General features: G+C 47.1%; 1 protein-coding gene across 12 annotated transcripts; it reads left to right on the top strand.

The window, feature by feature from the left end:
* The first annotated feature begins 1,105 nt into the window (after positions 1–1,105).
* LOC103632574 (pentatricopeptide repeat-containing protein) lies at positions 1,106–9,730 on the top strand. Of its 12 annotated transcripts, none has more exons than XM_008654340.4 (6): positions 1,106–2,659; positions 2,933–3,955; positions 4,814–4,864; positions 8,748–8,958; positions 9,037–9,391; positions 9,482–9,730. In XM_008654340.4, exons 1-2 carry the CDS (start codon positions 1,208–1,210, stop codon positions 3,737–3,739), a joined length of 2,259 nt encoding a protein of 752 aa, XP_008652562.1. In that variant the 5' UTR covers positions 1,106–1,207; the 3' UTR covers positions 3,740–3,955; positions 4,814–4,864; positions 8,748–8,958; positions 9,037–9,391; positions 9,482–9,730. The 12 variants fall into 12 exon arrangements, with proteins under 12 accessions (XP_008652562.1, XP_008652561.1, XP_008652560.1 ...); XM_008654339.4 differs by having other exon boundaries at positions 8,645–8,958; XM_008654338.4 differs by having other exon boundaries at positions 8,579–8,958.
* The last annotated feature ends 16,184 nt before the right edge of the window (positions 9,731–25,914 follow it).

The following is a 25,914-nucleotide window of genomic DNA, read 5'->3' as shown; positions in this document are numbered from 1 at the left end:
GTCAGGGAATGAATCCGAGAACTGAGACTGTTGCTGCCCACCTCGGATGCAGCCGCGGCGGTGGCGGCGAAGACGGATGAGTGGAGAACCGGGATGTTGCGGCCGAAGAGCTTAATGGCGGCGTCTTGTGCACAGTCCTGGTCCAGGCCTCCGGGCGCGGCCATGGCGCGCCGATCTCGGCCCCGCGGTCACCGGGAACAGGCGGCGCCTTGTGCGGAGGGCATGCGGCGTTCCCGAGGACGTGGTGCCAAGGAATGGAAGGGGAAGAGAAGAGCGAGAGGAAGACAACGGTGATGATTGCGTGGGTGCTCGAGCGGAAAGGCGACATGCTGGTCTGGCCTGGACTCTAGAGCGAGGTTGTGCCCGGGCGAGGAGAATTCGGTGGCCTTTTTTCCCCCTTTTCTGATGGCTACGGGAGAAGGAAGCGCGACCGGGGCAGCCGGTGAGAATGTGATAGCGGGAGGCATGAATCTACGCGATTTGTGGGCGCGGACAGAGCTGCCATGGATGGCGGCGGTGATGATTGCGTGGGTGCTCGAGCGGAAAGGCGGCTGCCATGAATCTGCGCGCGATTTGTGGGCGCGGACAGAGCTGCCATGGATGGCGGCGGATTGTAGAGAGGAGCACGGAGCGGGGCGGACTGCAGAGGTGTGGGCGCCAAGAATCGCGGTGGGCTGCAGAGAGGAGAGCGGGGCGCGGCTGCCATGAATCTGTGCACGATTTGTGGGTACGGACAGAGCTGCCATGGATGGCGGCAGATTGCAGAGAGGAGCGCGGAGATGGCGACGATTCTTGGCGCAGATGGCGGGCGAGAGAGACAGCAGAGAGGAGAGCAGGGTCGGACCTTTCCTGGATGTGTTGATTCTCCTTCCATGATGGCGAGCGAGAGATCAGAGGCTGAGATAGGACAGCGGGGGCGAGTCTGTTGGCGAGACAGCGTGAGAGAGGAGAGCGGGCGACGGTAGAACCGTGCACCAAAAAAATGTGGACGTCTACACTAACGTCTTAAATATAGTAGTAGATATATATATATATGTGATAGCTCGTTTAGCTTAAGAGCTGGTTCGTTAACAAACCGAGCTACGATTCAGCTTGTAATCCTGAACAAACACCGGTTCTAGTTCGTTTTCAAAACGTTGTCACAATTTTGAGAAAGCTCTGCAACAATTACAGGCACAAGCCAGAACCACAGTTCGGAAAACCACCCATGCTTCCTTCCCGCCATCTCCGCGCCGCCGCGCGGCAGCGAAGCCACAGGCGGCCGCCCGCCCCTGCCGACGCTTGCATTACGGGCAAGCCTGATATGGAGGTCATCCGGCGCAACAGAGCCATCACGGCGCACATGCGTGCGGGCCGCGTTCCAGACGCCGAGCGCCTATTCGCCGCGATGCCCCGCCGTTCCACCTCCACCTACAACACCATGCTCGCCGGGTACGCCGCCAACGGACGCCTCCCGCAGGCGCTCTCCTTCTTCCGTTCCATTCCGCGCCCCGATTCCTTCTCCTACAACACGCTCCTGCATGCGCTGGGGGTGTCGTCATCGCTCGCCGACGTGCGTGCTCTGTTCGACGAAATGCCCGTGAAGGATTCCGTGTCCTACAACGTCATGATCTCATCTCACGCTAACCATGGTCTGGTCTCGCTCGCACGGCACTACTTTGATCTCGCCCCAGAGAAGGATGCTGTCTCGTGGAATGGCATGCTTGCTGCCTATGTCCGGAACGGACGGATCCAAGAGGCAAGGGAGCTGTTCGATTCAAGGACAGAGTGGGATGCAATTTCTTGGAATGCTTTGATGGCTGGGTATGTGCAGCGCAGTCAGATAGAAGAAGCGCAGAAAATGTTTAATAAAATGCCACAGAGAGATGTTGTTTCCTGGAATACTATGGTGTCCGGTTATGCGAGGAGAGGAGATATGGCTGAGGCAAGAAGGTTGTTTGATGTGGCCCCAATTAGAGATGTGTTCACCTGGACAGCTATTGTCTCTGGATACGCACAAAATGGGATGCTCGAAGAGGCCAAGAGGGTGTTTGATGCCATGCCAGATAAGAATGCTGTGTCGTGGAATGCAATGATGGCAGCATATGTCCAGCGGAGGATGATGGAGGAGGCAAAGGAGTTGTTTGATGCTATGCCCTGTAGGAATGTGGCTTCGTGGAACACAATGTTGACAGGGTATGCTCAGGCTGGGATGCTGGACGAGGCGAGAGCAATTTTTGGCATGATGCCCCAGAAGGATGCAGTCTCATGGGCTGCAATGCTGGCTGCGTATTCACAAATTGGTTTCAGTGAGGAAACACTGCAGTTGTTCAAAGAGATGGGACGTTGTGGTGAGTGGGTGAATAGGTCAGCATTTGCTTGTGTTTTGAGCACATGTGCTGACATTGCTGCACTTGAGTGTGGAATGCAGCTGCATAGTAGGTTGATTAAGGCTGGTTATGGGGTGGGCTGCTTTGTTGGAAATGCACTTCTAGCTATGTACTTCAAATGCGGAAGCATGGAGGAAGCTCACAGTGCATTTGAAGAGATGGAGGAGAGGGATGTTGTTTCGTGGAATACTATGATTGCAGGCTATGCACGTCATGGTTTTGGCAAGGAAGCACTTGAGGTTTTTGATACCATGAGGAAGACATCTACCAAGCCAGACGATATTACTTTGGTAAGCATGTCCTTCCTGGAAATGGAACATTGTATTTTTAAGTTTGTAGGATATACAAGTTACAGTATATGTAGTTGGTTTTGCTTGATGAATCAATATCTAATTGATGTCTTGATGACACTTTCATGTTTATCTATGGATCCCTCCTGGCAATCAATCATGTATTATATTTGTATCTGGCTACTGACTTTCCTTTTTAGACAACATTTACCGGGGAAGCTAACATTAGGTTCACTTGTGATCTTCTAATGTTTTGGTAAATTTAACTTCCAGGTTGGAGTACTTGCAGCATGTAGTCATTCTGGCTTGGTTGAGAAAGGGATTTCATACTTCTATTCAATGCACCGGGATTTTGGTGTGGCAACAAAACCTGAACACTACACTTGTATGATAGATCTTCTTGGCCGTGCTGGGCGATTGGATGAAGCAGTTAATCTTATGAAGGACATGCCTTTTGAGCCTGACTCTACCATGTGGGGTGCATTACTTGGTGCCAGTAGGATCCACCGCAACTCTGAACTTGGCAGGAATGCAGCTGAGAAAATATTTGAGTTGGAACCTGAAAATGCAGGCATGTATGTCTTGCTTTCAAATATATATGCATCATCTGGCAAATGGCGTGATGTGGACAAGATGAGACATATAATGCATGAGCGTGGTGTGAAGAAGGTTCCAGGATTCAGTTGGATTGAGGTGCAGAACAAAGTCCACACTTTCTCAGTGGGTGATTCTGTGCATCCTGAAAGAGAGGACATATATGCTTTCCTGGAAGATCTTGACATCAGGATGAAAAAGGCTGGATATGTATCAGCTACAGATATGGTTTTGCATGATGTTGAGGAGGAAGAGAAAGAGCACATGCTAAAGTATCATAGCGAGAAGCTTGCTGTTGCTTATGGTATTCTAAAAATTCCTCCTGGGAGGCCCATCCGGGTGATAAAGAACCTGAGAGTATGCAGAGACTGTCACACTGCTTTCAAGTGTATCTCTGCGATTGAGGGAAGACTGATCATACTGCGGGATTCCAACCGGTTTCACCATTTTAGAGATGGTTCTTGTTCATGTGGTGATTACTGGTGATTATGACTAGATATTTCATGCAAAGAAATTCTGAATGAACTGCACTGGACTTCGAAATCATGATAATGCAATGCATACTAAGGACCAAAAAAGTAGGCATTCTGATGTATGGATCTAGCCCTGTTAGCCACTACCCACTAGACCACCTACTTTGCTACTGGTTCAAAAAGAAATTAGCCTGGTGATCTGCCACATTAAATGGCTTTCAGTTCATTGGTGAGTACTGAGATCCATCCATCTAGAAGGAAAAGACATTGATTGAGTTGGTTTATTTATGATTTCCCTCATCATTGCTTCCTGGCTTACTGCCCCATGCAGCTTTTGGTAGGCACTACACATATTCCTCCCTGTAGTGAACATTGACATGTGTGCTTCGCCAACTTTGGTTGTCATTCTGATTGTTTGGTAGTAGAGTATCCTTGAACACATGAATGAACATGTCTGGTTTAACTGTAAAATTCCTTCCCCAAATTAATGTATCAAGCAATGCATGTGAGCAGAAAAATGAGGAAGTTAAGTGGTTGCTTAACTGCAGAATTTTTTGCTTAGATCAATGTTTGCTTGTGCTTCATCACCATTTAATTTATGAGTAGCTTATTACTAATGTGAAGTTTTTTAATAAATGTCACCAGCTATCTGTAAGGTGTGAAATTAAGATCGCTCTCCAACTTATATCAATAGCTATCTGTAATCAACCATACAACTACAATATCAGTAGCTATGTTTTTAGGTATGTAAACAGACCTGAAATTTCCATGTGATACTGATAGGATTTTACAACATTTGTCAAATTTTTTACTGTACTTTTCATCACAATATTATGTCTTATAATTGCAATCTTCATCTCTGTTCGATGTTTGAACATATTGCAGACATTGTTTTTACCATGATCCGAAAATCATTTGGCTGCATCATTTTTTCATTGAGAAATTAAAAGTAGTATACAGATTTGTTAACAAATTAGGAGGTTGTTATATTATGTCTTTTTTTCATTGACAAATTCATTTACACAGTGCTCTTCGTCGTGCAGCTTATGTACAAGTTAACAAATTTCAATTAAAATGACCATGCCAGGTAGAGGGCGCACTCCATTTAGAGATATATCCAACAACAGGATCATCACAAGTAAGTTTGACGCCTATATTGGTCTGAACTTAGTTCATGTGCATTATTTATCTATCATATACTACGTACCACACTTCAATCTAATACAACCTCCGTTCACAGATATATGACACCATTGATTTTTTCGAAAACTTTGACCACTCGTCTTATTCAATATATTCATTCAAAAATATAAAATTTGAAGTCAAGCACAAACTACTTTAAATGATAAAACAAATCATAAAAAAATAAATGATAACTCATTATTTTTTTGAATAAGACGAGTGGTCAAAGTTTTTTTTTTAAAAAAGTCAACGGTGTCATATATTTATGAACAGAGGGAGTAGTTGTTTCAGAAAAAAACATTGGCCATAGGACTGCAAACAACACTTTCTAATGAGGCACAGCCAAGGGGGAATATAACAAAATAAAAGTGCGAACACTGCCTTGAGAACAATGGGACAGCAGACCATTTAATACTACTCCTCAATCCTTATAAAATACAATGCAACAAATCAATATTTGTAATCTTTCTTCCAAAAGTAATAATATATGACTATGCAATTTTCCATGAGCAAGTGTTGTAACCTCGTGTCACACCCGGATTTTAGGGGTCCAAAACCCGGGCGCGAACATAATCACCAGGTGTGCTAGGACCAAGTCTCACACATATGATGAATTCATGGCACAGGATCGAATGTCACATCTTTACTAAATAACAGGAATTCTATACAAAATAAATAATTACATTATAAGGAGACAACGGTCCAGCAACCCAAAGTTGACTGGGAGACGACGGCCTAGATCTCTCTCACGAACTCATCGCAGCATCCTCCATGCGCCTCATCCTGCGGTACCTGTTCTTGACCTGTGGGGGGGGGGGGTGTGAGACAGCAAGAGTGAGCTCACATACGTTCATCGCTCAACAAGTTGTGGGGAATAATGTGCATGAACTCGCCAAAGGTGGGAGCTCACGTGAAGTGTAAGGCTTACCAAAGAGGATGGCTGAAGCTGAGCATTGCTTTTAAAGTTGGTCAAAATTTTATTAGCCATTACTAAGTATAAGTAAATACCAACCCAATTAAATAGTAGAACAAAAGTAACAACCTCACCTGCGATGCAATGCATATGACAAATTGAGTTTAAGTTCCATAATTTAATCATGTGAGGGTCCGAGCTGCTCATGACCGTGAGCACGGCTAGTATACCAGTTTTACACTCTGCAGAGGTGGCGCATCTTTACCCACAAGTCATGTTACCCATCTGCCAAGGGATCGCGACTTCCCGTACACCTCTACCGAGGAGGCGAGGCAGGGTAACACTACGAGGCCTTTACAAAGTTCCACTAGCTTCAGAAAACCCGCTACAGTTTATAGGAAGCTCCAATGCAGGAATTCCCTTGCAGGACCGCCATCGCAGCAAAATCCTCCCGAGGGTCTCCCTACACTGACCACTCCCCTACTGCCCTTGCCCCTTTCGGGTAAGGTAGTCCTCCACTAGCTTTCCTAATTAATCAGCCAAGGGCGTCCCATTATACCCTTGTGGTAGCACTGTTTTCCCGGGTGGTCGCTCCATGTTCCAATTAACATAATGATCTTATCATGAACGATAAATAACAACGGATAACAAAAGTATAATCATGAGTAATGTATCTTCATACCCAAAACCACATAAAGCACTAGCAAGTACTACCCAAAAAGTTCAGTGGTAACAAGGTATAAAGATAATCAAACTAGGGTAACCTATTGGGTCCCATCAAAATTAACCTATGCAGATCATTATGATTAATTAGAACATGGCTGGGTAAAAAGAAGTGATCAAGGGCACAACTTGCCTGGGACTTGAGATTCCAGGTACCAACTTGCTCTTCTGATGACACGTGTCCTCACGCTAGTCGTAGCATTATAAACAAACAGTGTATAGGCAAATTAACATTTAACCAAACATAAGGATAAACTGCGTAATAATATTCTACGTGGCGTAACGAGATCGTAAGAACAAGAACCACTAAATTCGGAGCTACGGTTATTAAGTTAGGAATTTCTGAAGTTATTTAATACCTAGAATAGAGTTACTCATGTGAATAATTTTAAATCAAGTTTCATGGTTAGACAAAGGTACTAGGTAATAAACAATACTTAAACAAAATTAATGCCACTGGAATGAATCAATTTGGAGCTAAATTCATCAAGTTATGAATTTTCTAAGTTTATCATATTTATTTTTATCCTGAAAATCATTTTAGATTTTATTTTCCTGAAATTCCCAGTCTCTGGACGGCGGCCATTATTTCTCAAAAACTTGGGGGCTAACACGTGAAATCCCACAAGACACAGAGAACTCCGCACAGGATGGCGGGTTGAATCTCTAAAACCGTAAGGGCTCTTTTGCAAAACGTGAGCCGTGAAGGGGTATGCGCCGATCTCAGCCGTTCAGTTCTCAACCGAGGGCCCGGATTAGTTTTTAACTTATACCGAACCGGTACGCTACGCCGTCCGTTGATTTGAAGATCTACGGCTCCGCGATCCGTACACGACATCGACCGTCCGATCGCATCTAACGGTCCAGATCTAAAGGGCGAAGGGGTATCCTACAATCTAATCTTGACCGTTCAACAAGGATCGGACCGCCTAGGTTTGTCTTCAACCCACCTCGTCGCGCAGCAAGGGCCGGGAGACGCCCCACCCGGCGGAGCTCCCACCGGCGTGCCGCCGAATTTGCCCGCCCTAGTGACCGAGCTCCCACATAGATGTGCGAAAAACCAAATTGAAGCTAAGGCGGTAACTAAGGAGGTGTTTTACCGGAAGTAATTGCGACGAGGAAGGCCGGCCGCGGTGTGTGGCGGATCCAAGATTGCCGCGGTCGTTGGCGAGGAATTTCCCGAGCTACGGCAATCTCCACTCCCAATCGTAGTCGCTGGCGACTTCTTCAGACACACCCCGAGGACAGGAGCACGGTCGTTGAAGCAAATCACCGGCGATGCAATGAACACACACACGGCGGCGGCACACTCTGTTCGTAATGGCTATGGCGACGGCAACGTGGGGGCGCGATTGGTCTGGAATCCACGGAGCAGGGGAGGTACGGAGGACGGGCGGTGGCGGTACTTGTACTGCCGCACGAGGTGGGAGTCCGCGCGCGGCGCGCGGTCAGTTGTAACAGCCCGGACTTCGCGCGGAGAACGACGTCCAGGATCGAGCCATGGCGTTGAGCACGCGTGGGCCCAGTGAGTCCGCGGTACAGACGCAGGGAGCGAGCGCGGAGGAGACGCAGACAGGCGGGTCCCACCGGTCGGTCTGCGGGAGTGACGCTGGGCTGCGCGTAGGCAATTGGTAGATGGGCCGAATGGCATGAAGTTGGCCCGGCTGCAGGTTTTCCCTTTTTATTTTATTTCCCTTTTCCTATTTTGTCTTCCAAATTCATGATTTAAATTTCCATTCAAATTTTGAATCCAAACAGTGTTGTGAACCTGTACTCTAGTTAAGGCACAATATATTTTCACTTACTTATTTTTCTCCTCATAATATTCATTTCTTCTCTTTTCTAAATTCTAGGATCCCCTTTAAATCTTAAATTCTCATCTAGGTACTAGTATTCTCTTTATTTTATTTTATTTGTATAGCCACAAAATGCACTCCACAAAAATAATATCCAGCATGATGCATACTTTCAATGGCATATATTCTTTTATTAATTATTTGCTTTTGAATATGGTGTTCACATGATGACAAATAGGTGAAATTCACATACATAGATAAAGGAAGACACTTTTCTCCTTTTATATGATCTCTTACAATTTAGGTGTTACACCTCGGCCAATCTTTCTTCCAAAATCAATAATATATGACTATGCAATTGTCCATGACCATGAGCAAGTGTTGTAACCTTGGGCACACCACTACAGCCGTAACTGTTGCCCTTGTGAACGTAAAATGCAATGGGATAAGGGTCGTCTGGTGCTGAAATGACTGAGGAACAGAGGGAAGAAAGGAATATAAAGCAACATATGAATACCAAGCAAAGGGTAAGGCTGAAACAGAAAAATTTCAGGGAGCAATTGCTGGATCATCTGTACTGGCCCCACCTACTCTTGAGTCTTGATATGTTTGTTTAGGGTAAGAGGCAATGTTCTTCCTTGATCAACTTTACTGTCATTTGTTGTATGTAATTACTCGACAATATTTTTATGGCAGATTCAACAATTTTGCAAGCATCAATCACGAGACAAGGAAAATGTTGATAGGGCTGACCCGGACCCCACATTATATAGGCTACAGGACGGGCCTTAGTAGTTCCCTTTTGGAGTGTATACTGTGTCCAGTGATGCAGAATGTACAAGATCTGAAATCTCTCCAAGTGAAAGGAACTGCAACCCCATAGAGCAATGAATGAACTAATGAGATAGTTAACTCAATCACTATTAAAGACTACCCTGATAAACTTCTTTGTGTCGATCTGTTTCTGAGCACACGTGTGACTATCTGACATTCGTCAAGCTAATGGACACAGGCATTCACAAAGAGTGCGTCCACTGGTATTGAAGAGAAGGTACTGTCAACACTGCTTATATTATTCCATTGCATATATAAGGCATGGTTTGGTGCGCGGTAGTCACCCTTTGTTTGCGCTTGACTACAGGTGCTGAAGTTGGTTGAGATAGACTTTCCAGAGGATATGATGAGCAGTGCCCTGAAGTGCGTGTCTATAATGTATAAATTTACAATGTTGTGAAAATTCTGAATACAGTGAAGCAGTCAGAAACGTTCAGAGTTCTGTTTTAACTTTTAAGTGCAGAGCTCTGAATGTTCTGAAACTCCGGATGTTCTGTTTTAACATTCAGAGAATTCCAAACCTTTCTAGCTTATGGAGGCACCGTTTTCGTTTTAAGCGTTGCTGATAATTAATTTGCCCCTAAAGTAATAATTAGCGAAGTGATTGGTTTTAGCTTTCTTATCGCTTTTCCTTTTCTTTTTATTAGTCCTTCCGTCTGCTGAAACTGGAAGGCACGTGGAGGGCTACAGAAGTTTTCTGCTTTCTGCCTTTTTTCTTCGAGCACTGCAAAACTAGGAAGCAATCTGTCAAGGGCGGTCCTGCCCAAGGTAGGAGGACCTCAGCTACGAAGCTCGTAGCTTTGATCCGTGGTTGTCGACAGGGTTATACCCCCACGCCGAACTACACGTCGACTGGAGAAGCTCTCCTGGTCGCCGGCTTAAGAGAAGAGAGAGAGAGACTTGATAGGTGAATTCTTGATTGATTTCCAAAGTGCCACCATACATGGCTATATATAGCCGGCGGCTTACACAAATGGAGAAGGTTCTCCTTGATTGTAGACTAATTAAATAGGAAGGATACTAATCAGCTATCTACTTTCTCTCCTAGCCAATCTCCTTCTATGTTTGCTGCATGCACAATCAATCAGGCGGTCGCCTTCTATGTTTGCTGCATGCACAATCAATCAGGTGGCTACTTTCCCTCCTAGCCACTCACCTGTTGCGCCTGTGCCTTTGTTGCCTGTGCCTTTGCTGCCTGCTCAGCCCGGCGCACATCGCGGGCTCTCCTACGCCTGGCGTATGTGTGGCCGTACATGACATCTCTCCGCTCCTTGAGAAGCAACTCGTCCTCGAGCTGAAAGGTGGGGAATTTGGCGGTGAAAGTGTCCATGTCCTCCCAAGTTGCCGATGCGGGAGACTGATCTTTCCACTGCACCAGTACCTGGTGCACTCCACGGTTGAGCCGGGTTCGGACGACCCTATCTGGCTCCAAGGTGACGGCCCCATGGTGAAGTGGGGCCGGGGGTAGTGGCGGCGTAACCTGCGGCGGTGTGCCGTGACACTTTTTGAGGACGCCCACGTGAAACACATCGTGGATACGAGCGCGGGCCGGAAGTTCGAGGCAGACATCGACCTCGTTGATGAGCTCCAGCACGCGGAACGACCCATAGAACCGGGGCTTCAGCTTGCCAGTGGTGTCAGTGGCGAGGGAGGCAGGGGAGCGTTGTCGGAGACGGAGCAACACCCACTCGCCTACTTGATACGTGACTGCTCGGTGTCCCTAGTCATAATACTTCTTCTGGACAGCCTGTGCCTGCTCCAGCCGGTGGCGCACATCAGCTAGGAACTCTTCGCGCTCCTCCATGGTTCTGGCCACAGTCGCAACACGTGTGTCCCCCGGCTCATAGGACCGGATGGATGGAGGATCACGCCCGTAGACGATCCTGAAGGGCGTGTCGCGGAGAGAGCTCTGGTAGGCGGTGTTGAAGACGTACTCCGCCCATGGGAGCCACTCCAGCCACTGGCGAGGCCGATCGCTCGTAAGGCACCACAGGTACATGATGATTACCCTGTTCGCCGATTCAGACTGGCCATCCGACTAAGGATGGAAAGCCGACGTCATGTGGAGGTTGGTCCCCATCAACCGCATGAGCTCCCTCCAGAACTTTGAAGTGAACACGACGTCGCGGTCCGACACCATAGACCGTGGCACACCATGGAGGCGTACAATCTCCGCGAAGAACGCCTGAGCCACGGACTCTGCTGAGTATGGGTGTGCCAGTGGAATAAAGTGGCAGTACTTGCTGAACCTGTCCACCACCGTCAAGATGACGGACTTGCCGCGCACTCGGGGCAGGGCTTCGACGAAGTCCAGCGCCACGTCCGTCCAGACTCCCTGCGGAATCGGTAGGGGAAGGAGGAGTCTAGCCGGGTGTAGATGCTCGGACTTGTGGCGCTGGCAGGTAGGGCACTCCCGTACATAATCTTGGACCACCTGTTTCATGTTAGGAAAATGAAAGTCACGTCAAAGGCGGTGTAGCGTGCGCTGGACCCCTTCGTGGCCCTCGGCGTGCACAGCTGCCAGCAGCTCTCGGAGCAGTGGTGAGGAAGGTGGTAAGTAGAGCCGGCCCGCGTACTGGACCATCCCATCAACCACCTCCCATGGCGCGCGCCTGGTGCCGGCTGCACCTCGTCACGAATGGCAGCGAGGGCAGGATCGGTGAGCTGCGCCTGACGAAGGCGGTCCAGGACGTCTAAGCGTGGGGCCGAGAGAGCCAGGAGAGTCCCATCGTCCGGCGTGTCACGGCGGGAGAGGGCATCCGCCACCACATTGGTCGACCCCGGCTTATACTCGACGGAGAAATCGAAGCCTAGGAGCTTGTCGACCCAATGGTGCTGCGGGATCGTTGCGAGCCGCTGGTCCAGTAGATACTTGAGGCTGTAGTGGTCGGTTTTGACGATGAACAGACGTCCCCAAAGATACGGCCTCCAGTACCGGACCGCCAGGATGAGGCCGATGAACTCCTGTTCGTAAGCCGCCAGGCCTGATGCCGGGGTGCGACAGCCCGGCTGAAAAACGTGATGGGGTGGCCTCCCTGGACCAGCACCGCGCCGAACCTGTGGGACGATGCGTCACACTCAACGACAAATGGTTTGGAGAAGTATGGCATGGTGAGGACAGGGCCGAGGTGACCACGTCCTTGAGGGCGGCAAACGCCTCCGCGGCTCCTGCGCTCCACGAGAACCCCTCCTTCTTCAATAAGGCCGTCAATGGCGTTGCGACGGTACCGTAGTGATGGACGAACTTCCGGTAGTAGCCCGTTAGTCCCAGGAAACCCCGTACCGCCCTTGCTGATCGAGGCGTGGGCCAGTCCCGGATGGCCTGGACCTTGGCCGGATCCATGGCGATGCCTGCCTCAGAGATGACATGGCCGAGGTAGCCGACCGTCGTCGCGCCGAACGCACACTTGGTGCGTTTCAGGAACAGCTGGTGGCGTTGGAGCTCCTCGAGGACAACGCGGAGGTGTCGAAGGTGTTCTCCCCAGCTCTTACTGTAGATCAAAATGTCGTCAAAGAACACAAGAACAAACCGATGAAGAAATGGTCGCAGCACGTCATTCATCAAAGCCTGGAACGTCACCGGAGCGTTGCACAGCCCGAACGACATCACCAGGAACTCGTAAAGGCCGTCGTGGGTGCGGAAGGCCGTCATGTGGACGTCCTCTGGGCGCATCTGGACCTAGTGGTAGCCCGAGCACGGGTCGAGCTTGGTGAAGAATTTCACGCCGTGGAGCTCGTCCAGCAACTCGTCCACCACCAGAATCAGGAATGCGTCCTTGACGGTGAGCGCATTCAGCGCCCTGTAGTCAACGCCGAACCGCCAGGAGCCGTCCGACTTCTTGATGAGGAGTACTGGTGATGAGAACGCCGAGTCGCTGCGTCGGACAATGCCCTGCTCGATCATGGCGGCGCACTGCCGTTCGAGCTCGTCCTTGTGCGCCGTCGGGTATCGGTACGGACGGACCGCCACCGGCAGCGCTCCCGGTTTGAGGATGATGCGGTGGTCACGGGAGCGTTTGGGTGGAAGTCCGCGAGGCTCGGTGAAGACGTTGCCAAGGGAGTGGAGTAGGGCGTCGAGGAGGGGCTCCTGGGCTAGCTGGAGCTGTAGCATCGGTGTCGGAATCGCCGTGACTGTGCGAAGGCCCGGTTTGTCCGCGGGGGTGAGGCCGGTCCAGCGGACAGCGCGTCCCTCGCGCTGGAACTGCATGGTCCGCGTGGCGACGTCCCAGATGATGGGTCCGAGGGTGCCCAACCACTGCGTGCCGAGGATGAGGTCGAAATTGGCCAAGGGCATGACGAAGAGGTCGACGTGGAATATGTCGCCATGCACCCTGATCGACGTGTCGCGGATGACCCCCGGGCAAATGATGCGCTCGCCGTTGGCCACGGTGGCGGTGAGTTGTGGGCGCGGTTGGATGTGCAGCCCGGAACGGTGCGCTACACGCTCTCCGATGAAGTTGTGCGTTGATCCCGTGTCGAGGAGGGCGACCAGCACTGCGGTCCTGAGGAACGCGCAGACCTGCAGCGTGTCGAAGGTGGGCACCCTGGCCACGACATGTAGGGAGTAGATGGGGCCTCCCCTGCTGGGATAGCATCGCTTGCGGCGTCGTCTGTCATCTCAAGTTCAACGCCGTCGACGTAGAAGAGGCGGCGGGAGGTGCGGTTGTGGCCGCGGGCGTACTTCTCATCGCAGTTGAAGCACAGCCCGAGTCGACGGCGTTCCTGCTGTTCTTCCATGGAGAGATGACGGCCCGGATGTCGCTCATGTGCGGCTAGTGCAGCACCCGCCGGCGGTGCCGGTATCGCGAGGAGCAGTGGCGCCTGTGGTACGGCCAACGCCTGCTGTGGTTTCATGGTGGCCGGGAGTGCGCGATGCGCCGGTTTGGCCGGGGCCGCCGCCATCTTGTCGAGCTCCATCAACTCCACTTGCCGGGCGAGGCTCATGGCCGCGGCCAGCGTCTCCGGGTTGTGAAGCCGGACGGCGTGGCTGAGGGGTGGGAGCAGACCGCCGGTGAAAAGCTGGACTCGCTGAGATTCGTCAAGCCGCCCGACGCGGAAGAGGAGGCTCTGAAAATGGTTGGAGTATTCCTCCACCGTCCCGGTGCGTCGGCACTTCGTCAGCTCGAAGAGCGGCGCCGAGCGCAGCGCCGGTCCGAATCGCAGATCAATGAGATCTTTGAATCGTCCCCACGACGGCGTGCCTTCGTCCTCCTGAAGTTGCATGAACCACTCCTGGGCGACATCTTCGAGGTTGTATGCCGCCATCCAGACACGCTCCTCGGCCATGGTACGTTGCTGGCGAAAATAGGACTCACACTTGTTGATGAAGAGGCGCGGGTCAGACTTGCCGTCAAAACGGGGAAATTCCCACTTCTGGAACCTGGGGGGCCGATCCGGTTCACGAGGAGGCTCCAAGCGAATGCCACCACCGACGCCGGATGACGAGGATGCCTTCTCCTTCATGAAAGCCATCTTAATCTTCATCTCCTTCACTCCTTGATCTCCATCTTGAGCTCTGAATGCCAGGATTTCATCATCTCCATGAGGTCGGCCATGGATGGTTCCGACATGGTGTTGGAGTGACCGGTGGAAGTGTAGAGGCTGAGGGCGAGGGTGGGGTTGAGGGCTATTTAGTGGTTGCGGTGGTGGATGTTGATGGTTGTGAAGAAGACGAGGATCGTCGGCTTCGTGATACCAGGTTGTCAAGGGCGGTAGTGCCCAAGGTAGGAGGACCTCGACTACGAAGCTCGTAGCTTTGATCCGTGGTTGTCGGCAGGGTTATACCCCCACACCGAACTACACGTCGACTCGAGAAGCTCTCCTGGTCGCCGGCTTAAGAGAAGAGAGGGAGAGACTTGATAGGTGAATTCTTGATTGATTTCCAAAGTGCCACCATACATGGCTATATATAGTCGGTGGCTTACACAAATGGAGAAGGTTCTCCTTGATTGTAGACTAATTAAATAGGAAGGATACTAATCAGCTATATACTTTCTCTCCTAGCCAATCTCCTTCTATGTTTGCTGCATGCACAATCAATCAGGCGGTCGCCTTCTATGTTTGCTGCATGCACAATCAATCAGGTGGCTACTTTCCCTCCTAGCCACTCACCTGCTGCGCCTGTGCCTTTGCTGCCTGCGCCTTTGCCTTTGCTGCCTGCTCAGCCTGGTGCACATCGCGGGCTCTCCTACGCCTGCCGTATGTGTGGCCGTACATGACACAATCATACGAAGTGGATTCAGTATAACAATTGCCCTTTTCTAGGGCCGTTTAGATTCATTTTTTGGAATCGGAATTTACTTAATAAAGTAGTTTATTTAGTTTGGAATTTGATATTCACCACTTTCCAAAGGTTAGATACAAGTCTATCTCAAATTCATAGAGTGGAGTGTGAGGGTAATGTATCATGGTCTAAATGTTTCTTCACAAATTGTTAGGGTCCTAAATAAATTTTAGTTCAAAAATAAAATTAAGGCCCCAATTCTAATCTAATCCAATCATTAAATTTTATGTGTAAAATTTAGAGACCATTGTCACCCCTAAGTGTGGGATATAATTTTATGTATCAACGGTATATGTTTCTATTGCTGTTCATGGGAGTCAAGAAGCTGCTAGGAGGGCTGAAGGGAGTTGGACGGATTCAAAGGCGATCCATAACATAGATGGAGCCGAAGCTTGTCAACAATATAAGCACAAAAGAGAGAAGGCCGCTTCGGCAGATCAGCCGAAGCCTATGCTCCTGTGTGAAGATATAGCAGATCAAAGGGTACTGCTGGGATCTCAGTTATCTGATGAACAAGAAAAGACTCTGCTAAGATTTTTGTTCAAGAACAAAGATGTCTTCGCTTGGACAGCTAATGATCTCTGTGGTGTTAGCAGAGATGTCATTGAACATTCACTCAATGTGGATCCATCTTTCAGGCCAAGGAAGCAAAGACTTCAGAAAATGTCTGAGGATAAAGCCGAATGTGCTCGGAATGAAGTAAAGAGACTTCTCAGTGCTGGTGTTATCAGAGAAGTAACATATCCAGAGTGGCTAGCCAACACTGTTATGGTGAAGAAGGCTAATGGGAAATGGAGAATGTGTATTGATTTCACAGATCTCAACAAGGCATGTCCGAAGGACGAGTTCCCTTTACCAAGAATAGACTCCCTTGTAGATGCAGCAGCTTCTTCGGAACTCATTAGTCTATTGGACTACTACTCCGGCTATCACCAAATTTGGATGAAGAAAGAAGATGAGCCAAAGACAAGCTTCATAACTGCTAGTGGTACTTATTGTTACCTTTGGATGCCTGAGGGGCTCAAGAATGCTGGAGGAAGCTTCAACAGAATAACAGCCAAGGTCATTCACTCTCAAATAGGCAGGAATGTGCTGACTTATGTTGATGACATCATAGTAAAAAGCACGAAGCAAGAAAATCATATTGCTGACTTGCAAGAAATGTTTGCCAATTTCAGGCAAGCGGGTCTTAAGTTAAATCTTGAAAAGTGTGTTTTTGGAGTAAAGAAGGGCAAGTTCCTTGGTTGTCTGGTATCAACGAAGGGAATCAAAGCTAACCCAAGTAAGATCGAAGCTATACTTCGGATGGATCCGCCAAATTCGAAGAAGGGGGCTCAATGATTGGCAGGAAGGCTGGCATCATTAAATAGATTTATATCAAGATCAACAGAAAGGAATCTGCCATTCTTTGAAATACTAAAGTCAGCCGAAGTTTTTCAATGGGGTCCAGCTCAACAAAAGGCTTTCGAAAAGTTAAAGTAATACTTGATAGACTTGACAACTCTAACTCCACCTTCATCAGGGACTCCGTTACTCCTGTATGTGGCAGCCTCTCATTCTGTAGTCAGTGCGGCACTTGTACAGGAGAAGCAAGATGGCCAAGTAAAAAGACAAGCACCAGTATACTTCGTCTCCGAAGTACTCAGTTTATCAAAGAAAAATTACACAGAATTGGAGAAGGTGTTGTATGCTGTGCTAATGGCCTCCAGAAAGCTTCGGCATTACTTTCAAGCCTATCATATAATAATCCCTTCATCACAACCTCTGAAAGACATAATGAGAAACAGAGAAGCTACAGGAAGAATTGGAAAATGGGCTGCGGAACTCAATGAATTCACTATTGATTATGTACATAGATCCTCAATTCAGTCTCAGGCATTAGCAAATTTCATTGCTGATTGGACGCCAGGGGCTCAGGGAGAAGAAGAAACAAAAGATGCCGAAGCCTGGACAGTATTCTGTGACGGTTCTTGGGGAACCTTCGATGCAGGAGCGGATGCTGTTCTAGTAGCGCCCTCTAAATTTAGGGCATGCTACGCAGCAAGGCTAGACTTTAGTTGTACAAATAATATTGCTGAATACGAAGCTCTTTTGTTAGGGCTTCGGAAGCTAAAGGCAATGGGAATAAGAAGGGCAATCCTTAAAACTGACTCCCAAGTTATTTCTGGTCATATAGTCAAAAGTAGCAAGGCAAGGGATCCGAAGCTTGAAAAATATTTGGATACAGTCCAAAGATTGGAGGCTTCTTTTGAAGGATTTTCTGTAAAAAATATTCCAAGAGGGGAAAATGAGCATGCAAATCTGCTAGCTAAGTCAGCGGCACAGAGGCTCCCTCTGCCTTCGGAAGTATTCTTTGAGACAATAAAAGCAGCTTTGGTTGAACTTATGGAGAGAGCAGTGCTTGCAATATCACCTGTACATAGCGAAGATTGCAGGACTGAAATTATATCTTTCCTCCAAGGTAACTATCTTTCGGATGACAAAGTTTATAATAAAAGAATGGAAGCAAGGACAAGACCATATGTGATAATAGAAGGGGAGTTATACAAACATGAAGTCTGCTCTCCATTACTCAAGTGTTTATCCAGAACCGAAGGTCAAGAGTTGATGAAGGAAATACATGCAAGTTTATGTGGATCTCATATTGGGTCTAGGCCTTTGCTGGGGAAGGTTTTCAAACAAGGATTTTATTGGCCGAAGGCAGCTTCAGATGCAACAGATCTGGTTCAAAAGTGTGAAAATTGTCAAAGATGTGCAAGAGACCAGAAACAACCTTCATCTCTAACCAGGTTAATACAACCAACTTGGCCACTGCAAAGGTGGGGTCTGGATTTGTTAGGTCCACTTCCACCTGCACAAGGAAATTTGAAATATGTCGTTGTAGCAGTGGAATATTTCTCTAAGTGGATCGAAGCAAAACCTTTAGCCACAATAACTTCGACCACAGTACAGAAATTCTTTTGGCAAAATATTGTTTGCCGATTCGGCGTGCCAAAGGCAATAACTGTGGACAATGGAATACAATTTGATGCCGGAACATTCAAAGATTTCTGTGACAGAATTGGTACAAAGATTCATTTTGCATCAGTAAGGCATCCTGTTGGGGGCCTGCTTCGTCGCCGAAGGTCCTTTAAGAAGAAACACCTTCGAAAGATCAGCGTATAATCAAACACAACACGATGGTACACATCGAAGCTACTATCCAAGGAGCTTTGACATAGTGGCACGCCTTGAGACGAAGGGCTGCACCGACTTAAAGAGGAAAAGACCGATCAGTCCATGATAATTTGTGTCATGATTGTAACTAGTTATCAAGGACATAAATGTAATTTTGACCGGGCTGTGTCTCGTGCCTATAAATAGGTGAACAGTACCCCCGTACTGTTCACGCTGACTTGTATTCATTTGTGCGTCACACTTGGACTCTTGCCTTCTGTCAAGCCGAAGGTACAAATGTAATTCAATATTGTTCATGTTTATTCATGATGATATAATAAAGATTTATGCTAATGTCATATGATTATTCATGTTATTTCTCATGTTTCATATGCTTCTTCTTTCATTAATATAAACTGCGATGATGAAAGTACGTCCTTCATGACCTTCGTTTGAAGATCATTATATCCCAAGGGAAATAATGCTTCGAAGGACGAAGGGCTGTAACCACTAACATTTCTGTGTTGCCTTGTTCTTAACTCATATCATTTGAGAACAAGTCCCCAACATTGGCGCCCACCACCGGTGAACTCACTTCCACTTTTGAGCTGATGGCTTCATTCAACAACCAAGTCGTAGCACCTTCGGCTACGAAGTTGGTGCTCCCGATAACAGGCGGTTCAAGTTCAGAGCCGGCTAACAAGAAGCAGAAAAAGGAAGCGCAGAGAAGGGTGTAGCATGTTGGGGTGCAGGGACCCTTCATCAAGTCCAAATGGTCGCACATCCCAATCACCTTCTCCCAGGAGGACCTTCAGCTCAAAGATTACCCTCACAATGATGCTATGGTCATATCTTGTGTCATCAAGGGATTTCTGGTCCATAATGTTCTGGTTGACACAGGCAGTGCTGCGGATATCATATTTGCTAAGGCCTTCAGACAGATGCAAGAGCCAGAAGACAAGATTCATGATGCTACACACCCTCTTTGTGGCTTCGGAGGAAGGCAGATTGTTGCACTTGGTAAAATCACAATGTCAGTTACCTTCGGCTATGTCCACAACACAAGGACTGAACAAGTTATCTTTGACATTGTTGACATGGAGTACCCCTACAATGCAATCATTGGTCGAGGGACACTCAATGCCTTCGAAGCAATACTTCATCCAGCATATTTATGCATGAAGATACCTTCGGAACAAGGGCCCATTGCTGTCCATGGGAGTCAAGAAGCTGCCAGAAGGGCCGAAGGGAATTGGACAGATTCAAAGGCAATCCATAACATAGATGGAGCTGAAGCCTGTCAACAGTACAAATAAAAAAGAGAGAAGGCTGCTTCGGTGGATCAGCCGAAGCCTATGCTTCTATGTCAAGATATAGCAGAACAAAGAGTACTGCTGGGGTCTCAGTTATCTGATGAGCAAGAGAAGACTTTGCTAAGATTTTTATTCAACAACAAAGATGTCTTTGCTTGGTCAGCCAATGATCTCTGTGCTGTCAACAGAGATGTTATTGAACATTCACTCAATGTGGATCCATCCTTCAGGCCAAGAAAACAAAGGCTTCGGAAGATGTCTGAAGACAAAGCTGAAGGTGCTCGGAACGAAGTAAAGAGACTTCTTAGTGCCGGTGTCATCAGAGAGGTGAAATACCCAGAATGGCTAGCTAACACTGTTATGGTGAAGAAGGCCAATGGTAAATGGAGAATGTGTATTGATTTCACAGATCTCAACTAGGCATGCCCAAAGGACGAGTTCCCATTGCCAAGAATAGACTCTCTAGTAGATGCAGCAGCTTCTTCAGAGCTCATGAGTCTACTGGATTGTTACTCAGGCTATCATCAAATTTGGATGAAGAAGGAAGACGAGCCGAAGACTAGCTTCATAACTCCCAGTGGCACCTATTGCTACCTTCGGATGCCTGAGGGGCTCAAGAATGCTGGAGGAAGCTTCAGCAGAATGACAGCAAGGTCCTTCATTCTCAAATAGGTAGGAATGTACTGACCTATGTTGATGATATCATAGTGAAAAGCACGAAGCAAGAAAATCACATTGCTGATTTGCAAGAGACATTTGCCAATTTCATGCAAGCTAGCCTGAAGTTAAATCCAGAAAAGTGTGTTTTTGGGGTGAAGAAGGGCAAGTTCCTTAGCTGTTTGGTATCAACGAAGGGAATTGAAGCCAACCCGAGCAAGATTGAAGCTATCCTTCGGATGGAGCCGCCAAGCACAAAGAAGGGGGCCCAACGGCTGGCAGGAAGACTAGCATTATTAAACAGATTCGTATCCAGATAGGGCTGGACAAAATACTCGTGGCTCGATAACTCGCTCGACTCGGCTCGACTCGTTTTTATTTTGTAGCGAGTTGAGCTAGCATTGTAGCTCGGTGTTAAAACGAGCTAGCTCGAGCCAACTCGCGAGCTGGCTCGCGAGCCAAGCGAGCCAACCACAGAATGGGCCAGGCGCGGGGCAAAGCGGCCCACTCGGCAACTCGCCAACTCCCGCAGCCCACTCGGCCTCAGCCACACGGCCCACACGCACACCACACGCAGACACACACACTAAGCGGCTAAGGGCCTAAGGCAGTAAGGCACACACGCACGCACACAACACAGACACTAGACACCGCCGACCGCAGTAAGGCTAAACCACCGGACGTTCTTCAAACCCTAACCCTAGCTGTCTAGCCGCCGCCCACCGTGCCACCGACCACCGCCGACCGACGTGCCATGCGACCAGCAGCCCGCGTCGACCACCGCCGACCGCCATGCGACCCAGACGCTGCGACGGTCCATCGCCTACCGCTGTGCGCCCGCGCACGGCGCACTGCGCACAGACGCTGCGAGGCTGCGAGTAGGAGCCTGCGACTGCGACTGCGACTGCGATGACCACTGCTGAGTGCTGAACTGCTGACCGCCATTGAAGTGATGGAGGACGAGCACCAGAAGCAGGAAGTCCACAACCAAGTGCGTCCATCACCTGCAAGTCGCGGATCAAGGGTTAAAATAATGGGGAAGAAGCCATTACCATCAGCTATGCAAGGTAATCGTGGGCGGGGCCAAGTTCGTCGAGGTTCTGGCTCTCAATCGATAACTCAAATTCCTGCTGTGGTAGCTACCTGTACATCTATAGAAAATGTGTGTTCTGTGTTCACTGGCTAATGTTGTATTTGGATTGATCATTAGTTGAGAAATAATGAATTGGTTAATGTGCAGCATGTGAGAAATGAAGAAGAGGAAGAGATTTTGATCGATATGAATGATGAATTATTTGATGATGCTGATGCGGGGGACGAGGGGGATGATGATGATGATGCAGAGGAGGAGGAGGGGGAGGAATCGAAGGGCAATCATGTGTCAAAGGCTCAGAAGACAAATCGAGGCATAAAAAGATTGAAGGGTGGTAGTCAGCCGTCTCCTTCCAAAGATAAGTCAAAGAGAGGAAAGCGTGCTGGTTGCTGGAAATATTTTAAGGAGATCCATGTTCAGTCCAAGAAGGAGTTTGGGGTTATGGTGACAAAAGCCAAATGCAAATTCTATTATAAAAGCTATGCATACCATCCAGGGGGCAACTTCACAGTTAAATCGTCATATACAGAAGTGCACACAGTTTCAGAACAAATTGGCTAAGGCAAAATCTCAACTTCCTCAAGGTACTCTCACATTTACTGCAACTGATGGATCTATTATTGTTAACCCTGATGAATATGATCATGAGCACACTAGACTATTGATTGCCAAGATGATCATTGTTCATGAGTATTCTTTTAGGATGGTAGAGCATAAATGGTTTAATATCTTTATGACATGGATGAATAGCAAATATGAACCTATCGGTAGGAAGACTATTAGAAGTGAATGTATGAGAGTCTATGAATCTGAGAAAGAGAAACTGAAGAAGAGTCTTAGAGAAGCTGAATCAATAAGTTTAACTACTGATTTGTGGACATCTAATCAAGGTGGACAATATATGTGTTTAGTGGCACATTACATAGATGTTGAATGGGTTTTGCAATGTCGTGTCCTTAACTTTGTTGAATTGGATCCCCCCACACTGGTATAGTAATAGCTCAAGCTGTTTTTGATTGTTTGGTTGAATGGAAAATAGAAGACAAAGTTATGACAATAACTCTTGACAATGCCTCAAATAATGATGTTGCCATTACAAATTTGAAGTCCAAGCTTCTTGCAAGAAGAAATGCACAGTTTGATCCAAAATATTTTCATGTCCGTTGTGCTGCTCACATAGTGAATTTGGCTGTAAATGATGGCCTGCAACCATTAGATGGTCTTCTAAGTAATCTTCGGGACACCGTCAAATATTTTAAGAGGTCTCCTACACGTATGTATAAATTTGTTGAGGTTTGCAATGAGTATGCTATTAAAGTTGGAAAAGGTCTATCCCTTGATGTTAAAACAAGGTGGAATTCAACATATAGAATGCTGGACACATGTATGGAGTATAGGGATGCATTTAGGTACTATGCTGAAGTAGACCATAACTATGTGTGGCAACCTACACAAACTGATTGGGATGAGTATCATAAGATTAGGCCAATTTTAGGAACAATGGCTGGAGCAACCACTGCATTTTCAGGTTCAGTTTATCCAACTGCCAATGTCTTCTACCCTTACATAGTGAAAGTTAAGATTGCTTTGTTAACAGCACAGAAATCTAGTCATGCATATTTGAGGTGTATGGCTGCTGCAATGTTAGAAAAATTCAATAAATATTGGGAGGTGAGGAACAATGTCATGGTTATTGCTACAATCCTTGACCCTAGGTTCAAAATGAGGTACATCAGATGGTGTTTCGGTCAGCTTTATGATGCTTTTAGGTGTCAAACAGAGCTTGAAGAGATCAACATAGAATTAGAAGATATCTACAAGAAATATGATTTGGTGTATAGGCAGAAAAATGGTGATAGTAGCTCAAATACCCAGTCAGCTTCAATAGCAAAGGATGTAAGCAGTGATCTTGCTTCCATAGTCCCAAGTGAGTTTCAGGATTTTTTGGACTCCAGTGCCACAGAAAGCTCAAAATCAGAGTTGCTTATCTATCTAGATGAAGCAAATGTGTCCATAGATGATAAGAAGTTCAACTTGGTGAACTATTGGAAAGTGAACTCTCATAGATTCCCTGTTGTGGCGAGTATGGCAAAGAGATTCTTGGCTGTTCCTTCTGGAAGTGTATCATCAGAATCAACTTTTAGTTGTGGAGGAAGGATTCTTGATGATTATAGGAGTTCTTTAAAGCCAGCGATAGTTCAGGCACTAGTTTGTGCATCTAGTTGGATACGGGGTTCGCCAAATCCTATCATTGTGTTATGTTTCTATGTGATGATTAATTTATTTTGACTATTTTTGTTTCTAAACATATTTAATATTTATTTTTGACTGATTACAGGGAGGAGAAAATGATGATGATAATGAATATGTGGAATTCCCAAACTGTGTGGTTGGAAGCAACTAGTAACAATAAGTCTGTAAGTGTGTTTTCATATTTGAGCTCACAGGTTCTTCAAGCACAGATTCTTCAGTGACTGTCCGACTGATGGTATTTTCATATTTTGAAATGTAGGTCTTACAAGAAGAGTTCAAACTTCAAACTGATGGTCTGAGTGACTGAGTCCTTCAAACTTTTGAGTCCTTCAGTGTTCTTTATTAAGAATATAAAGTATAAACTGTCGTAGTCTCGTAGACTATTATCAATGTTAACTGTTAATGTGTGAATCTGTGATGGACTGATACTTCAAGTCTAATCTGTGATGGATCTGTCATCTGTGTTAACTGTTATGGTTGTTAGTGACAGTGTGAAACTGTGAATCTATGATGAACTCATGGCTATGATTATGGTTGTTAGTGACGCTCAGTCATGTGTATTTCGCTGGAGTCATGTTGATATATATTTTGTTTTGTTGTTTAATTAGTTTTTTTTAAAATATACTATATCTGTTTTTGCTATGGCAAGTAAAGACGATTTTTTGTATGCGACACCATCTTTCTGTTTCCCAATTTTGGGATTCACGTTGATCAATGACTATGAAGTCAGTATTCGTCGTCTGTCTTGTCTCTATTACTTTTACAAGCCGTGAATTGTTTTGACAGTGTGATTGACCGATTGAGAATTTAAATTGAACTCTTGCTGTTTTTTTAAAGCCATGCCCTGTTTTCAGTGTTTTGTAATGTATGGCTCGCGAGTCAAACGAGCTGGCTCGAGCTACAAAACGAGTCGAGCTGAGCGTGGTTCCTAGCTCGCTACTTTAACGAGCCGAGCCGAGCTAGCTCGTTTGATTACCGAGCCATAACGAGCCGAGCTGGCTCGATATCCACCCCTATATCCAGATCAGCAGAAAGAAATCTGCCATTCTTTGAAATACTGAAGTCAGCCGAAGTTTTTCAATGGGGTCCGGCTCAGCAAAAAGCTTTCGAAGAGTTGAAGCAATACTTGATCGATCTAACAACACTAACTCCACCTTCGCCAGGGATTCCATTACTCTTATATGTGGCAGCTTCGCACTCTGCAGTTAGTGTGGCTCTTGTACATGAGAAGCTAGATGGCCAAATCAAAAAGCAGGCCCCAGTGTATTTCATCTCCGAAGTTTTAAGTTTATCAAAGAAAAATTATACAGAATTGGAGAAGGTGTTGTATGCTGTGTTAATGGCCTCCAGAAAGCTTCAGCATTATTTTCAAGCATATCACATAATTGTTCCTTCATCACAGCCTCTGAAGGACATAATGAGGAACAAAGAAGCTACTGGAAGGATTGGAAAATGGGCTGCGGAGCTTAACGAATTCAATATTGACTATGTGCATAGATCCTTAATTCAATCTCAGGCGTTAGCAGACTTCCTTGCTGATTGGACGCCAGGGGCTCAGGAAGAAGAAACAAATAAAGACGTCGAAGCTTGGACAATGTTTTGTGATGGTTCCTAGGGAACCTTCGGTGCAGGTGCGGCTGCTGTCCTAGTTGTCCCTTCTAAACTCAGAACATGTTTGCAGCAAGGCTTGACTTCAGTTGTACAAATAATATTGCTGAATACGAAGCACTTCTGTTGGGGCTTCGGAAGTTAAAGGCAATGGGAATAAGAAGGGCCATCCTTAAAACTGACTCTCAAGTCATTTTTGGTCATGTAGACAAAAGTAGTAAGGCAAGAGATCCGAGGCTTGAAAAATATTTGGATACAGTTCGAAGGTTGGAGGCTTCTTTCGAAGGTTTTTCCGTCAAGAATATTCCAAGAGGAGAAAATGAGCATGCAGATCTGTTAGCCAAATCAGCGGCACAGGGGCTCCCTCTACCTTCAGA

The sequence above is a fragment of the Zea mays genome, chromosome 7 (genome assembly GCF_902167145.1).
Source record: "Zea mays cultivar B73 chromosome 7, Zm-B73-REFERENCE-NAM-5.0, whole genome shotgun sequence".
Taxonomy (NCBI): domain Eukaryota; kingdom Viridiplantae; phylum Streptophyta; class Magnoliopsida; order Poales; family Poaceae; genus Zea; species Zea mays.
The sequence above is the reverse complement of the archived record's forward strand: the minus strand, read 5'-3'. Positions and strand labels throughout refer to the sequence as shown.